The sequence below is a fragment of the Onychomys torridus genome, chromosome 14, assembly GCF_903995425.1.
Source record: "Onychomys torridus chromosome 14, mOncTor1.1, whole genome shotgun sequence".
In the NCBI taxonomy this organism is placed as follows: Eukaryota; Metazoa; Chordata; class Mammalia; order Rodentia; family Cricetidae; genus Onychomys; species Onychomys torridus.
The window spans coordinates 20,582,768-20,600,735 of NC_050456.1; the positions used below are offsets into that span (position 1 = coordinate 20,582,768).

General features: G+C 35.9%; 1 protein-coding gene across 4 annotated transcripts in view; it reads right to left on the reverse strand.

Moving 5' to 3' along the window:
- Positions 1-17,968, reverse strand: part of Strn3 (striatin 3) — an 87,721-nt gene that overhangs the window by 12,509 nt on the left and 57,244 nt on the right. For 3 of the 4 annotated variants that reach the window (XR_004946542.1, XM_036206415.1, XM_036206414.1), the window contains 6 exons: positions 13,313-13,453; positions 8,908-9,041; positions 7,277-7,452; positions 7,073-7,120; positions 6,665-6,786; positions 2,150-2,317 (listed from right to left, as the gene is read on the reverse strand). Coding sequence is in view for 3 of the 4 variants with exons in the window: in XM_036206415.1 (XP_036062308.1) it covers positions 2,150-2,317; positions 6,665-6,786; positions 7,073-7,120; positions 7,277-7,452; positions 8,908-9,041; positions 13,313-13,453 (789 nt within the window). In the remaining variant the exon portion in view is untranslated. The remainder of the gene's footprint in view (positions 1-2,149; positions 2,318-6,664; positions 6,787-7,072; positions 7,121-7,276; positions 7,453-8,907; positions 9,042-13,312; positions 13,454-17,968) is intronic. The other variant, XM_036206416.1, reaches the window with a different exon arrangement.

Genomic DNA, 17,968 nt, shown 5'->3' on the forward strand with positions numbered 1-17,968 from the left:
GTGTATTTATCTGCACACATACACACACACACACACAAAATTCCGAAATCATATGAATAATGAAAAAGAAAGCAATGTGTTAGGGTGGCAAGAAATATTTCTCAGTTATTTAAAGTTTTTATTTATAATATTCTATTTACATTATAAAAAATGTAACCAAAGAGTAGAGACACATAAAAATTATTAGTCTAACATGGTGTGACCCTTATCTTGCTATGCATTTTCTTTTAAGGTAGAGGAAAAATAAAAACCTGTTCATTTAAACTATCTGCCAATTTTCGTAGGGAAAATGAAAACAAAACAAAACAAAACAAAAAACCACAACAAAATAAACAACCCCCCCCAAAACAAACAAATAAACCCAAACCTGGAATTCTCCTACATCTCTTGGAAGACTCTTGCCAAAGAGTTAATACAAGTCAAAATCTGGATCTATAAAAATGAAGCATGCCTTTAATCCCAGCACTACAGAGGCAAAGACAGGAGGATCTCTGTGTATTTCAGGCCAGCCAGGGCCACACAGTGAGACCCTCTCTTAAAAAAAAAAACTTCACCATGCAATGCACTGGTATAATAGTATCCCAAAGAGCAACATGCAGCAATTCTCTTCCTTAACACATTAATTTCAAATAACAAGTAGGTAAAATCTGGAGTCTAATAATTAAAAATCTGGATGAAGTAAAAAGCAAGTCTCTAATTTTTACTTCTTTTTTTATAATTTATTTGTTTTTATTTTATTTGCATTGGTGTTTTGCTGCATGGATATAGACTGTGTGAGGGTGTCAGACCTAGGAGTTACAGACAGTTGTGAGCTGCCTGCCATGTAGGTGCTGGGACTTGAACCCAGGCCGTCTGGGAGAGCAGTCAGTGTCCTTAACCACTGAGCCATCTCTCTAGCCCCTAATTTTTACTTCTTAAGGTCCAGGTATCTGAAATATCATAGAACTGCAAAATACAAAAAGATAAACAAAACTGAACATATACTACTCACTTAAGATGTCTTAAAACAATACATATTTTAAGTTCAAATCAAAAGTCTGATGAAAAACATAATTTGAAAAACTTAGACTGTAAGACCGACAACAATATTATAAAGATGTGCACAAACATCTTCAAAAAGTAAAGCTGGTTAAATCCTTCTATAGTAAATATCTACAGGCTAGCAGAAGGCTCGGCAGGTAAGGGTGCTTGCAGTCAAGCCTGACTGAGTCGGTTGTTCCTCAAGATCCGCACATAGCAGGACAGAGCAGATTCCCTCAAGCTGCCCTCTGCTCTCCACATACACAAATACAAACATATTTTATACAAAACCCGTTTGTGCTTCTCATTAAAGGTGTTGTAATGACCGTGGCGGCCCCATCCCACCCTGAACACACAGACCTATGTGCTCAGTCATGCACACATGGGTTTTAGGCAGGATTTTAGGTATCTGAGACTATGGCCCCATCAGTCCTTACAAGCAACTGTCCTTGTTTCCTACAGCCCTTTTAAGTAGTCTCATTTGTCTACTTATTGTTAAGTGCAAATGTTTATTTTTAGAATAGAAAATGATCTGGAAAAGGTCAAAGAGCACTGGGCCTCGCCGACATCCACAAAGCACTTCCAGGGAAAGAGGACTAAGGAAACAGACACGGCAAATTCCATAAGTTTTTTTAAACACTTCTCGGGGGTCAATAAAGAAATAATTGTTTCCTCCTTTTCCTTTTCCAGTTTTTTAAACAAACCTTCTTCTTGGAAAAGCAAGATGCTTAGCAGGGAGAGGAGGCCCTTGTTACTGGGCCTAACAGTGGTGGAGAAAACAGATTCCTGCCAGCAGTACACTGACCTCCCCATGTGTGCCAAGGTGGTGTGTGCAACACACACACACACACACACACACACACACACACACACCCCACATATTTTTTTTATAGGATCTTTGGACAAAGCAGGTAAGAGTGTTTGCTACTCAGATTTCTGTTTCCAGCACCTGTCAGGTAGCTCACAACTGCCTGTATGTAACTCCAAGGGATCTGAGCCTCTATGAACACCTGCAATTACGTGCATATACATGAGACACAGAAATCAGTGATAAAGCTTTAAAAAAAAAAACCAAGAAAAAAAAAAAAAAAAAACAACCACTGCTTTTGAAGAGGCAAATTTGACTTACCCTTGTCTCCATTGTAAGTGCAAATACAAGGCAATTTTTCTTGAGGAGTCCATAACCTAACAGTGCCATCTGCTGAACAAGACAGTAACTGATTTTTTATGCCACTATAGGCAAGACCCCAGACTGCATCTGTATGAGCAACTAAAGTGCCAGCTAGAACATTTGACTCTGTGAAAAAACAAAACATTGGTTGGAAGAAGTCTGGCAAGTAATAAATAACTTACCACATAATTAAATTAAAAAATGTATGCAAAGGCAGGCATCATGGTGCATGTCTTTTATCCCAGCACCTGAGAAGCAAATATCTGTGTGTTGTAGACCAGCCTGGTCTATAGAGAGAGTCCAAGGCCAATCAGGGCTATATGGTAAGACCCTGCCCCCCCCCCAAAAAAAAGCAAAACATAAAAACCACAAAAAGACAAACCAAAACACAGTGAATATTTCTAAATATTGAATTGTGGGTGATTGTTATCATTTATCCCAACAATACTAATACTATTTGTATATTCACAATTTCTATAAAGTATGTACAAAAAAAATAAATCAGCCATACTGAGATATAATTTACCTAACTATACTACTCACTTAAATGGCACAACAATGGTGTGTTCACCTAACTGGAACTCTCACTGTGCTGACTGACTTTCAGGATACTTTAATTTTTTTTTTTTTTAAGATTTATTTTAGGGCTGGGGATTTAGCTCAGTGGTAGAGCACTTGCCTAGCAAGCACAAGGCCCTGGGTTCGATCCTCAGCTCAAAAAAAATTAAGATTTATTTTATTTGTTTTTATTATGTATACAGTGTTCTGCTGACATGCATGCTTGCAGGCCAGAAGAGGGCACCAGATCTCATTACAGATGGTTGTGAGCCACCATGTGGTTGCTGGGAATTGAACTCAGGACCTCTGGAAGAACAGCCAGTGTTCTTAACTGCTGAGCCATCTCTCCAGCCCCGATACTTTAATTCTTAATTAATTAATCAACTAATTAATTAACTTTGGTTTTTGAAAAATGGTTTCTCTATGTAGCCCTGGCTGTCCTGGAACTTGCTTTGTAGACCAGGCTAGCATTGAACTCAGGGATCTGCTTGCCTCTGCTTCCTAAGTGCTGGGATGAAGGATGTGCACCACCACCACCACCTGGTAACTTTCAAAAAATTTTAACATAACTTCAGCAAAGTTAAGACACTTTCCTTCCAACTCTTCTTTACTTTTTTGAACTGGGTGGCCACTAATCCAGGGGGCTTGTATAAATATAAGCCTCTATTTTCTGAATATGTTGTAAGAACAGAATCCTACAGAATGGGGTTCTTTTGTGTCCAGTTTCTTATTTTCCAGGGCATCCACTATGTAGCACATACCAGTACTTCTTTTCTTTTTATTGCCAAATAACATTTCACTGTTTTGGGTTATCATATCTTATTTGATCATTCATCAACTGATGGGAAATCTGAGGGCTAAATTAGTATCATATTATGTCATCCTCTATTTCCAGTTAACTCTTCCTATTTATCACCTTCTCCCTCATCCTAACAAGTCCCAATTTTCCTTTATAGGGAATGACGACTTACACTATACCAAGAAAACACAGCATTCAAAAGGAACCCCTCTTGTATCCTGTACCCAATTTCAAACAATGTCAAAAACTATCTTTTTGCTTCCACAGCACTTGCCACAAGAAACCCAGTAATGGACTCCTAGAAACTGTTTCTAACCTCCACAGGTGCACGGCATGGCACATATGGATCATATACACATACACAGATATGTATACACACATACACATAAAATGAATTGAAGCCCTATTTGTTTCCAGATACAAGTGAAAAGTTGTCCTCCTTCCTATTAAGGGTGAAGCCTACTACCAGGGACATTCTAAAACTCAGCCAAAATCGCTTTCTTGCTCTCACACTTCATACTACACAAATTCTTTGCCTTGGAATCATTAGCACAACAAATTAAAATTAAAAAAGAAGAATGAACCAGACAGACTCTTTCAACCTAAGCCATGACAACATTATCCTTACCCCACCCTCTGAGAACTGTTGAAAAGTCAATCATCTTTCATCTCCTATTACTCTTCAATTCACTCCATTTCAACACCAGAACAACTCCTGTTAATATCAGCAGTGACCACAATTCTACCAAATACAATACGTGCTTTTCTTTGACAATACAAAACATTTACTCTTTCTGGTTTCAATATTGCTTTTCATTCATACAATCTGACTTGAAATGTTAAAGTGGTTCCTTCAGGGACCAAAACTCCAGTATCTAACCTTGAGCTATCTGTCCAAGATCTCCGTGACCTACATGGAGCACCTGTAGCCTGGTCCTTCTCAAAATGATTTTCTTATTTGGGTATGCATCCATGAATCCATTCTCCTCAGCATCTTCCTTACCATAGCCAATGTCAGGTCTAGTGAAGACTACAGCCTCAGGTTATAATCTCTTGACTCATATTCATTCCTTCATACACATCCATATCTTAATATTCTCATTCATATTCATTCTCTTTCATACTCTATTCCTATTTCAGTGAGTGCTAATGTCTACACAGTGAGCTGCAATGTCAGAACTCTAAATTGGTGATGAAAATGTTCTGAAATTAGAAAGTGGCAATGTCTGCACAATCTTGAGCACACAGTAAAAACTACCAAAAACTACCTTAAAACAATCAATTTTAGCTGGGCAGTGGTAGCACATACCTTTATTCCCAGCAGTCTTGAGAGGCAGAGGCAGGCAGATCTCTGTGAGTTTGAGACCAGGCTGGTCTACAGAGTGAGTTACAGTCCAACCAAGACTACTACAAAGAGAAATCCTATCTCAAAAAACCAAAACCAGGTTGGAGAGATAGCTCAGAGGTTAAGAGCACTGGCTGCTCTTCCAGAGATCCTGAGTTCAATTCCCAGCAACTACATGGTGGCTCATAATCACCTGTAATGAGATCTGGCACCCTCTCCTGGCCTGCAGGAAAACATGCAGAGAGGAAGTTGCATACATAATAAATAAATGAATGAATGAATGAATGAATCTTTAAAAAAACTAAAACCAAGGGAAAAAAGTGATGTCAATTACAACAATAAAACTTCCTTTTCAAACACAATTAAACCAAGAGTTTCACTTATTACTTTACCAATTCAACACAGTTTATCAATAAAATACTATATATTACCCTACTTACCCAATATATATTAAACCCATGTCTTTAAAAAATATTTGTTTGTATGAGTGTTTTAACTACGTATGTATATTTCACATGGGCTGGTCATAAAAGGCTACTGGGGACAGGCTTCAGGTGGCCTAGGACATGCTGTGATTTGTTTATGTGGATGCTGGAGGTTGAGCCTGAGTCTTCTGCAAGAAGAGCAAGTGTCGCTAACTGCTGAGCCATCCCTGCAGCACTAAGCTACTTCTTAACCCTTCTACCGTCAGAATTCTCATCTAGGCAGCAGCGTCACCTCTCGTCCTAGTGACTCCTGGTTTTCACCTGTCACGCGGCCGCCAGCATCCCTTTCAAGCCTCTCTGGCCTTAGAACCCTTTATGACTTGACTTTCACCCTTTACCTTTTAGCCTGAATATCAATCATTACTAAAGACAGACAGACCACTCCTGACTTCTCATCTGAAAGAGGATCTACCGATCATGCTTGCACAGAGTACTGTGTTTACTGTCAGTTAGTATTTTAACCGTGAACCTGCCACTAACCCCTTGCTTGTTTACATCCATCTTATGTCTCTGAGCAAAGTACTCACCATTATGCCTTACATTATGGAATGTAGGCACCAAGTATGTGTCAACCAAGCACAACAAAAAGCTCAAACATTCGTTTGCATTTTTTTAAAAATAATTATGAACAATGCCCACTTAATGTGTAAATTTAAGCTTTTAATAAAAAATAAGTTTCTCAAAGTGCCATTTATAAATATCAAAGTTTTGTTTTGGTTTTCATTTTGAAATTAAAAACTTTTTTGGCTGTCCATAAAGTTGTATTGAATTATACCCTAACCATCCATCCCTATTGTTTCTGTTGTCTTTCACTTAGTAAGAATTATATATACCCTCTCTCGAGTTTAAAAATGCGTTACTTCAATAATTTTCCCCTCTTCTTTTTGTTAACAGAAATGGACATTTAAGAAAAGTACTAAGTCAAGCACTAAAATACTCATGGCATGATACTTCTTCTTTAAAAAAACTATTTATTTATTTGATGTGCATTGGTGTTTTGCCTCTATCTAGGTCTATGTGAGGATGGCAGATCCCCTGGAACTGAAGTTACATACAGTTGTGAGCTGCCATGTGGGTGCTGGGGCCCTCTGGAAGAGCAGCCGGTGCTCTTAACTCCTGAGCCATCTCTCCAGCCCCAACATTTCTTTTTTTAAATAAAGAAACTGTCTAGCAAGTAGCAACTAAATGAACAAATTATACATTTGAACAACTTTGTAATAACATCTGAACTACAGAATTCTGTCAGCTCTATTCACTAAAAAGATCTGCTGTGTCCCTTTACTTACCATATGTATCGTAGGGATCCACGTTAGGACTAGGCATATTCCACCACTGAATGGTTGCATCAACACCACCACTAAAACACTGTTCTCCATTAGAACTAATAGCTAATGAAAGAACAGGGCCACTATTATAGAGAGAGAGAGGAAAATTACTTACAAATTCTAAGAAGAAACTCAAACTCCCACTCCCCTCAATCGATTCATTTATGTGCTATCTAAGCCTAACTTTAGGTAAAAATGTACAATTGAAAAGTACTATTAGATCATATTCAAACATACTTAATCAAATGAGGTATCATTCAACTAATGTATCTTCTCTAATATCAAATATCGAGAAAATTAGGTTTGGAGAATGTTAACTATAAACAATAACTGTACTCACTCATCAAGTAATAATTCAACAAAACTTACATGTGAGCCCTAAATGTGTAGATAGGCTCTACGTCTAAAGAGGCACTCCTAAAAGAGGGAGAAAAGGGATGGGGGAAAAGAACACGTAAGTCATCATGAATCACTGGTTGATATTACAGATGTGTACTATGGACACAGGATAGTAAAGAATGATCCATATGAACAAAATTAGAAGGGAAAAACAGTCCATATTAAAATACTTGCTTTTTGGCAGGAACTGTCTTTTGCAAATTCCAAAGTTTCAGGGTGTGGTCCTCAGAGGCAGTAACCAGTACAGGTTCTACAGGATGAAAAGCTAATGCTCTCACTCCATCAAAATGACTACGTAGTGTATACTTGGGGTTCCAAGTCTTTCGAAAGGCATCTTTATTGGCCGGCAACTAAAACAAAAAAGTGCACTATTTACAGGTAAAAGTAATAAACTGGTAGACATGTGGACTTTTTCTGTTGGTGTGCTTAAAACATATAAAACTGTTTCAACTAAAATATGCAGGGGCTATTTTAATAACCTTAAAAACTTCACAGAAGTCTATCTTTATATAAGAATTCAGAAAAATAATGTTGTTAGGCTTTCAAATACCCAGGTCAAAGAGTTCCTTTATCTGTTTTCACCTAAGCATTAAAAAAAAAATTCAAAGCTCCTATCCAATGTCAGATGAGAACAGAAAACTATCACTGCTGTAATAATTTACACAAAAGCAAAATAGGGATATAAAATTACCAAATACTCAAGAGTTCAGTAAACACAATAGCTTCCATTTAGGAAATTGACCACTATGTGAACAATCCCAAGGCAGAAGGTTAAGGGACTTTTAAAACAATAGAAACTCTTGGAGAATATTTTCCTACACCTATCTTTCTTTTTAAATTCCCACTGGAGACAGAGTTTCGTATCACCTTTACTGGCCTTGAACTCACTATGTAATTAGCGTGAAATTCCATCCTTCTGGCCCTGTTTCCTAAATTCTAGTATTAGAGGCTGAGCTACCTGGCCCCGATTATGTGGTGCTGGGGATCAAGCCCAGGGCTTTGGGCATGCTAGCTAAGCATTGTCCCTAATTCTTGATAGTAATAAAGCTTAACCTTTTCACCTTTATTTCTACATCAGTAAATATAAACCAGTTCTAAAGCAGTTAAAAGTTTACTCAATTTAGTTGCAAATATATTTTAAAAATTATAAGAATAACTCAGCCCACCAAGGGAGTTTTACCTTTAAAAAACATCCTAACTTAAGTGTAAATTCTTTTAATGTTTAAAAAAGAAATCTGCTGAAAAACTAAAGTGAATACAAGAAAATCTAAAATATAGTTCACTCTCAACTGAGTGTTTGTTTGGAAAATATTTACTCAACACTAGTCTTCCCACCTAACACAGTTCTTCCGACCTCCTTTTTCAAGCCCTCAAGTGAAGCTAACATTCAGGAAATGATAACTTTGTTGTGACTGATAAAATAAGAGCTCAAAAACAAAACATGGCTGGCTATTTAAGACTTATCCTGATGGAAAAAAACTGATTTCTATAGTGTCTATTTTAACACCAAAATATGGTTTCAACTTAGTAAATAAGAGCTAACTACTCAAGATGTATTTATCAACCAATATTAAAGTAATAACCCCAAACTCCTACCTAATCCACCAAAATTCCTAAGAAAGATTTAAACACTACAAAGAAAAAATTTAAAGCAAAAATTACATGTTACTTCAAATCAACACATTGACACACTTAAACTTATCTTTTCCATGCACCTTGACATTAATTCTCTGTTATAAATGATCCCAAAGAATAAGGAGCCTTCTATTAAATCATTAAAAAATTAAAAATAAAACTGCACTTACATCATAACTATAGTCTGCATCATTTGTTACCGTCAAGTCTGCAAGGTCTCCAAGGCCCAGTACACTTAACAAAACATCATCAGAACCCATAATAAATGACTTGCCTCCTCCAGATGGAAACGTTATTGGTTCAGCTATAAAGAACAAAACCGCTTCTTAAATGCTGAAAAATCATACAGTACAATACAATATTGTGGGGAATTTAAGCACGAAACAGTTACAAAACTCAGCAATATTATGAATTCTACTTCCCACTTCCACACACAAAAAAAAAATCCTACTACTGAGTGGAAATAAACAAATGTGCTAGAACTACAATGCTGTAGTTATCTTCCACAGACAGAATAAACACTATACACATTATCCCAAGGTGGAAGCAGAACACAAGAATTTTGTCTATTTAGATCCCTTGCCACCTCGGTAAACAGGACAGTCTTTGATTAAATAATCAGATTTCAGCCACTTATGGGGAACAGGTGTCTACTACCCTCAAAGTAGCTCATCCAGTAGCTTTTTAAAAGTCAGTAAGTTACTACAACGTCCCTTTGCTTTCTGAAGAAGTGAAGGAGCATTGGGGCATAATCCTTTCCAGACACTCTGACATATAGCCTATCAGTTAGTATCAGAGATGGTCTAGGAAAAGACTGCTCTACTAATAACAATAGTGTCCTAAAGGGCATGCCTTCCAATCTCAGAACTTTCACCACGGCTTCATTTTAGTCCCTTTTTATACATCAGGATGTTGCTAAAGTAAAACTAGTGGACAGTGACTGCAGAGCTGCTTCAGCGGCAATAAAAACCGACAGCTTCACTCACTGAGTCGTTTCCTGTGTCTTGTGCATTAGTACAGCTTTCGACATTGGCACAGCAGTTCAAATTAAAGTGCAACTATCTGAGTGACTATACCAAGGTGTTAAAGTGTAAGCAACAATCAATGTAACTTTAACCATGTGCTTTGTAATCCAAATAGTAACATTAAGACAGCAAGAAGGAAATACTAGTTACAAAATAACTCAACCTAAATTTTTTAAATCATGAACCAATTTTTTTAAATTACTCAAAAACTCAGGCTAATAAATTATAAAAAATTCTTACAAAATGGCATATATACACTACAGGAAACAGGTATATCAAATATACTAATACTAATTCACCAATAATACTGAAAATAATTCATACAATTCATATGTGGTATTACCAAAGTAAAATTCATTTTTAATTTAGAATGTTTATTTTATTCTGTGTAATTTGACTCAAGTGGTCCCTTAAATTAAAGTGTGATTCAGCAACTAATCTAATTTGAAAACACTTCATAAAATATATGCAATATGTGAGATACTAAGTATCTCACACATTCAACCATTTTTATGACAGTTACTATGATTATGATTTTAAGCCATCATTCAATAGTTATACTTGAATCTAAACAATACACACAGTACTCATCTCTCCTATCAATATTAGTACACAGTTACTAATAATACAAGAAACAGCTAAGAACAGTAAGATCAACAGTTCAAGAATCACATGAGTAAGTATATTTTACTTTAAATTTTTTTAGACTGGTAAAAATTATAAGTTCATAATTTGTTTCTAACAAAATGCTATAATTCCTTCCACTAGCAACTATATAAATATTCATTAACACAAACTTCAAAGTCCAATAAAATACCTTAACATCACCAATCAAGTCATTTCTTTACAAAAACTTTTTGTAGGATTATTTCTGATCAACCATTGTCCAACTTCTGGGCATAAAGAGAGAAGTGGTTCAACAACTTTAGCTGGCTTATTTATCAAGAAATAGCATACACATTCCTAAGTTAATCACATAAGCTACATTTCTGTACCTTTTCTCTCTAGATACACACATTTGTTTACATCTAGCCAGCTCTACTACTCTTTTGATACTTACTTACATATATGTGTGTGTATGTGTGTGTGTGTGTGTGTGTGTGTGTGTGTGTGTGTGTATATACACAAAAAATCTTTAAGCGATTATTTCTGCTTTCCTATCACCCATCATTGCAGTGTACAGTAATCACAGTAAATTTTTAATTTTTGCTCTTATATCTCTGCTGAAAGAATTAGTGTATATTTTACAGATCATTTTATTTTAAGATATAATTACCCATAGCAGTACACAGCATAAAAATGTAATCAACAATTTAAAATAAAATGATTAAATGAAAATTTTTTTTAACTTTTAGAGAGGGTCTTTCAATATACTCCTGGCAATCCTAGAACTGTATGTAGACCTGTATGTAGAACTGTTATGTAGACCAGGATAACCTCGAACTCACAAAGATCCTCTTGCCTCTATCTCCCAAGTGCTGGAAACAAAGGCATGAATTTTATTTTAGTGATGAAATATTTATTAATCATGATTGTCATTTGTGAGAATCCTAGGGGCCATGAATAGAATTTTTCCAAAAGGTCCTTTCTAAGAGTCCTGTAATAAATTCTACTTTTGATAGACAGCATGACTGAGGAAACCTCTAGCTCACATACAAACTCTTCCTTCTCATTCGTGTGTACGTGTGCACGTGTTCTGCAGTGGTATACCCCGGACCTGGCACACGGTTAGACAAGTACTGTGATACATCCCAGCCCCTTCCCTCCAATTTTACCAAACCAAAAGAACATACAGACAAATGACTGATTCCAATTGTGCCTGTGGACATATGGAATATAATTTTGTCTTTAGTAACAGTAGTTTTAAAGTTGTGGCACTAGAAAATAGGTATTTATTTGTTCTTTATAAACTGAAATATAACATGAAATTTGTGTTTTCCAAAAGCACCAAAATGGAAAGTGTCACAAAAATGGACTGACTATAAACTAGATTATAGTTTTCCAATCTCTAAATAACAAATTTTAGGAAAAATCACTCTTTAAAATGTAATGAAGTTCAATGTGCCCATTCACCCTCCCACACCACCATGAAAGAGATTAGCAACTTACTTTCTTTTAAAACACAGTCACACACTTGACAAACACACAGAGAGAGCTCTAAATCACCTTTTATGTAGTCAGCCTAATGGCTTTTCCCCCAAGTTGGTTTGAAACATTAAATAGGGTTCTTATCACTAATATGACTTTGCCTTAAACTGCTAAATCTGCAATCTAAAGTGTAAGTTTTTTAAAAAGTTAGTAAATGTACTGTATTACTTGGAAAAAGAAAACCCTAAATACAAAAAAATAAAAATAGTAGAGCTGGTATCTATATTTTAGAAAATAGTATAAAAGAAAATAGCTCAGTGGAAATGAGCAGAGAAAAAAAAAATCAAGATTATTTAATTTCCATTCTTTGTATTAGTTTTATTAAGTGATTTTTTAAAATCTTTTCTTAAATTTTTCTATGAATTAGAAAAGAAAAAGGTAAAAAAATCATAAATTGAGGAGAAATGAAAAACTGTTCAATTTCGCTCTAAAGAAAATATGTCTAGAAAAAATTAAAACAAAATACATACAAAAATTTGAAGCCGGGCAATGGTGGCACACGCCTTTAATCCCAGCACTGGGAGGCTGAGGCAGGCGGATCTCTGTGAGTTCAAGGCCAGCCTGGTCTACAGAGTGAGTTCCAGGAAAGGCACAAAGCTACAGAGAGAAACCCTGTCTCGAAAAACCAAAAAAACCCAAAAAAACAAAAATTGATATAGGCAAACAAATCCTCTTACAGAGCAAGAAGTGTTAAGCATAAATAAAAACCTAAATAAAATTATTAATTTATTATCATATACACATATCTCATTAAAGTAATTTGTATAAAAGTTGAAGAGTATTTAGCAGTGTATCTTCACCCAGAATTATAAGTTATTCAACTATATCCATGTATCTTCAGGTAAAATTAGTTTCAAAGATCCTTAGGTAGTATTTTTACTTCTTATGTACTTTAGACTTTGGATTTTAGAAAATTCATTACTAGGTCATGAATTCTTGATATAAAGTTAAAGAATGATGTTGCTTATCCTAAAATGATTAAGTTACATTTATTTTTAGGAATAATATATATGTGTGTAAGATTCCCAACAGACTACCTAGCACTTCTATTAACAGTTGCTACATTTAAACTGCACCACTAAGAATCAGTTCCCCTCACCTGCAGTCTTTAAAGTTTATTTTTAGAAACTGTTCTTTTCCTAATACTAGATTTGTAAGCTAGTTAGATTTCAGGCAGGCGCTCTGAACTGACCTGTGATGGAAAGAGCTAGCTACAGCTAACATGAAACAAACACATAGAAAGAACTGGGAGCCGTGTTTCATCCCTGAGCAATGATGCCCAGAGCTTGCCCAGCAGCTCTATTGATCTTGAGCACTTTCCACAATGGCATGCTGCAGTACTAAGAGGTGATCTGGAGTCAGGACTCAGCAATACAGACAGACACGATACTCAATGCTGTACCTTCCTCTGCTCTTGCACCTTCATCATCAGTCACTCTAGGAGAGGCTGACCTAGACTGATTAATGATTCCTGAAGGGATGTGGGGCAGCTCATCATCTCCCAGATCAGCTATCATGTCGCAGAGTTTTGTCCTGTTGACCCCTGTAAATTAACGTCAGCAGTAGAGGTTCATTTAATAGCTACCGCTTGACTTGCTGGCAGCCTTAGTAAACCAACTTACTAACAAAATAGGCTAATTAATAAAAAGTCCAAGTTATTAAGGTATCATTATAATATCATTTTCCAAAATACACTGAAAACTTGTAAATATGTTGAACAGTTACTATTTTGTGGCTCTTTGTGGACAGTGGATTAAACATAAACACTGTATTTAAAACATATTGTGGAGAGGGGAGAGAAAAGGGAAACTTCTATTATTCAACTTGGAGTCTATAAACTCAGCCACAGAAAATGCTATTACAACAATGGAAATTGTTGGTATTTAAAACCAATGTTTATTAATGCATAAAACAAAACATGGGCCTTTCAACTTAATTCATTGTTTTTAAAGTCAAAGAAATACATACAAAATGACTTTTATGAGGGTGCAACAAACAATTAACTTTCCCTGCTGTTTTTGTGGATATTTTCCCACTATAGTAGTAGAGATTTGTCATTCACGATTTAACCCAATTTGTTAAATTTGTTTCTTAGAATTGTTTAACTCAAATTTTCACTTTTCCAAATTTGGAAAAAGATTTACCCACAAGTTCTCTGAATTTCTCATAATGACAGAAAAAGTTGGCACTGTCATAGGCCATAAGTTAAGTTTAATTTCAACTACTGCCTAGACAATTTAGACAGAAACTACAGAACTCAGAAGCTTCAGCAGTTATTCTTCAACTGTCAGTGTCAGAAACTGTAGACTTAGTCATTCCGACCTACACAGTAAAAAAGACCTAGTTTTCACCAAGTCAGGTGATAGGCCAGGCAGTGGTGGTACACGCCTTTGATGTCAGCACTTGAGAGGCAGAGGCAGGCCTCTGTGAGTTCCAGGCCAGCCTGGTCTACAAAGTGAGTTCTAGGGCAGCCAGGATTGTTACACAGAGAAATCCTATCTGGAAAAACAAAAAACAATGTCTGAAAAATAATTTAGAAAGAAAAAGCACTTAAAAAAATAGAATATAAAAGCAATTAAAATAGATCCAAGGTCAAACATCATGACCTCATATTCACTAGTATCAACACTAATGAACTAATAACTAAATTAGGCTACTTTGTGATTAAAATCCCTGGCGGGTATTTGAATGTTAGTCTACAGGAAACGTCATTTATCTATGTATCCCTAAAAGAATGAGAGGCAATTGAATAACAAGATGTAATGGAAATATGTGACATTTTCACATTATTTTATAGTAATTTCTAACTAAAAATGGTTACAAAACTCATTTTTTGCATGTGTGTAATATTTGATATCTTCTGAATTTTCCAAAGATTGATAATGGAGAAACTCAGGGTCACCTGAACATTTTTTCCCTGCCAGTAAAACAATCATAAATTCTCTTAATAAATCTGAAAAAAGGTGATTAAGTATCCAACAACCACTTAAATTCAATGTGAAAGAAAATAAATATAATCTTTCTCACACATAACTCTTCTTTATTATAACTTTCTGACTTGAATGTTTACTACTGCTGTTGATTTCGTTTCTGTAGTTAAAATTCTTCAAGCAGACCTTTTTTTAAAAGCATTTTATTATTTATTAAAGATTTATTTATTTATTATGTATACAGCATGTATGACTACAGGCCAGAAGAGGCACCAGATCTCATTACAGGTGGTTGTGAGCCATCATGTGGTTGCTGGGAATTGAACTTGGGACCTCTGGAAGAGCAGTCAGTGCTCTTAACCTCTGAGCCATCTCTCCAGCCCCCAAGCAAATCTTAATAATCCTACAATTTATAAAGAGGAAAAATCAGTTATTTTTTTTACAAAAGAATTTTCCTTTAAATTGTTCTTCAGATTAATCTTTTTCTCAACTTTGTTAAATCAAGCCTCTCATCCTTATGGTTTTCTGTAACAGACTCAATATTTCTAAAATCTTCAAGCCACACTTGCTGTCTATCAAATTTGAATACTACCAATTAAATTAAGGCTCCCAAATTATCACATTTATTCTATTGCCTCCTTGCTCAGCAGTGCCAAGTGGTATTTAGTACTTCTTGTACCAAGACTGCTAAAATTGTCTACTTAGCCTGTACATGCTTCATGATGATTTTTCTATCCCATTCTTTACCTTAATCCTTAATATTAATTGCCTTAACTTTCCTAAAGAGCAACAAAATTATTCCATAATGCATGCTGTTTTATTTGGTCATATCCAGTTCCTACACATGCACGCGTGGGCACACACACACACACACACACACACACACACACACACACACAGAGGCATAGAGCTAAACTGAGCCATATGTGCCCTCTCCAATTCGTAGACACACACACTCTGCTATATCTGGTCCTATTGACCCCCTCAAATTCACACATGCATGCAATACATGCACACTCAGGTCCGGCGCACTTGGTCTATCCAAATTCTATGTATTTCTCTAACTAAATCTATTTCCTCTACAAATATTTTATTGATTTCCCTATATACTCTTATTATGTGTATGTGTGCCTTAAGATTATTTTTACTAATATAATCATAAATAATATTATGATATAAAAATTTAAAACTTTATTGCTTTAGAAAATGTGTTAAAAATAATTTCCTAAACAAGTAGACTTGAAGACAGAGAAAGGAGCAGAGATTAAATATTAAAGTCATTGCTTAAATTTAGGATAAAAAAATTACATAATTAATATTTTTACATACTCACAGCTAAACATTAGTCTCTGAGTAGCACAGTACCAAGTTTAGGAGAAGATGAAACTTCTCTGCTCTAATACTAGTTTCTCAAAAGCTGCCAAAAGATGAAAGCAGATTTCATAACCAGAGATCATAGTGTTTGATCTACAAAGCAGAGCACCTTTCAATTTCAATTCATCAATGTATTTACTTAGGTACTGGGAACTAAACCTAACAGCTTGCACGTGCTGGGCCAGAACTCTGCCGCCACTGACTGTCCACCTCTTCAAGTGCAAGCTTAATGCATCTTCACATTCATCCTAAACCTACCAAAGATTCTAAATAATTTCACAAGTTAAAATGATTACCAATAGTGAGAAAATTGTAGTAGTATTAGTATGAGACTATTATGCCTAATATTTTTTACTAGATTTTTTTTTTGCCTAATATTAATTCAAAGGCACAAAGGCTCACTAATTACTCATAAACATCAGCTGAGTCAGGCTTAGGACACACACCTGTAATTCTGGCACTTGAGAGGCTGAGGCAAAAGGATTGGGAGTTTGAGATAAGACTGGATTATGCAGCTGGTTCCAGATCAGCCTGGTTTACTCAGTGAGGCTCTATCTCAAAAACAAATAAAAACAAAACCTCAGTTCTTAATTATTGCCGGAATTTAAAAATATTTTTTTGTGTGTGAAGGCTTATACTTGTAGACCCAGCACTCTGGAGATGGAAATAGGAGGACCAAGAATTCAAGGCCAGACTGGGCTATAGAAACTCTTGCTTCAAAACAGGGGAGGGGGCCGGGAGGTGGTGGCGCAAGCCTTTAATCCCAGCACTCAGGAGGCAGAGCCAGGCAGATCTCTGGGAGTTCGAGGCCAGCCTGGGCTACCAAGTGAGTTCCAGGAAAGGCACAAAGCTACACAGAGAAACACTGTCTCGAAAAACCAAAAAAAAAAAAAAGGTGGGGGGGGGGGTGGTGGTTCTAACAAAGCGGAAATCCACTACTGTGAAATATAAAACACAATCCACCTACCTCTTAACTCTGACTTCCAGGGTTTACACAAATGTGCATTCCTCTAAATAGAATGTAGCACAATGGAAAACATGATCTATAGTCTGATTACTGTTATTTACATCCATTTACACACTCATGACACATAAACTTTATCTTCCTCACTCATTACTTTTTCCATGTCTAAAACTAACATTTTCACTTTCTCAAATGTGTCCTTTGCTAATCAATATTTTCTTCAGCAAAACTAATGGTTAGGAGGTAGTTTTATTTTCTATCACTTATAATTAAATCATTTTTAATTAAATAAACCTTTCACATTGTTATAAATAACCTTAGTGTCAAGTCACACAAAAAGAACGCAAACACACACACACACACACACACACACACACACACACACACACACATCTCAGCAAGAGAAATTTCTTCTTTTTTTTGGGGGGGGAGGGAGTGTGCCAAGAACTTAAACTGAAACATTGGTAGCCAGCTTTTATCCCTGGTGTAGATGGTGACTCGCCCTCCTTCCATTAGTGAGGCTCAACTTCATAATCTGACTTGATCCATCCGCTAGGGGAACATTAAGGAAATGAGTGCTGGCAGGCTACCTAACTTTAAATAAAAGCAAAACAACAAAAACAAAAGAACTGAGTTTCTCACAACATGGCACTGTTGTATTAAATAACCGTGACACTACAGTACCAAAGAAAAATAACCAGAACTGCGAAGTGAAACTGTGACTTTAAAAGTGCAGACTGAAAGGATCTTTCTGACATGAGACAAAATGACTAAACTAAGAAAAGGTGGA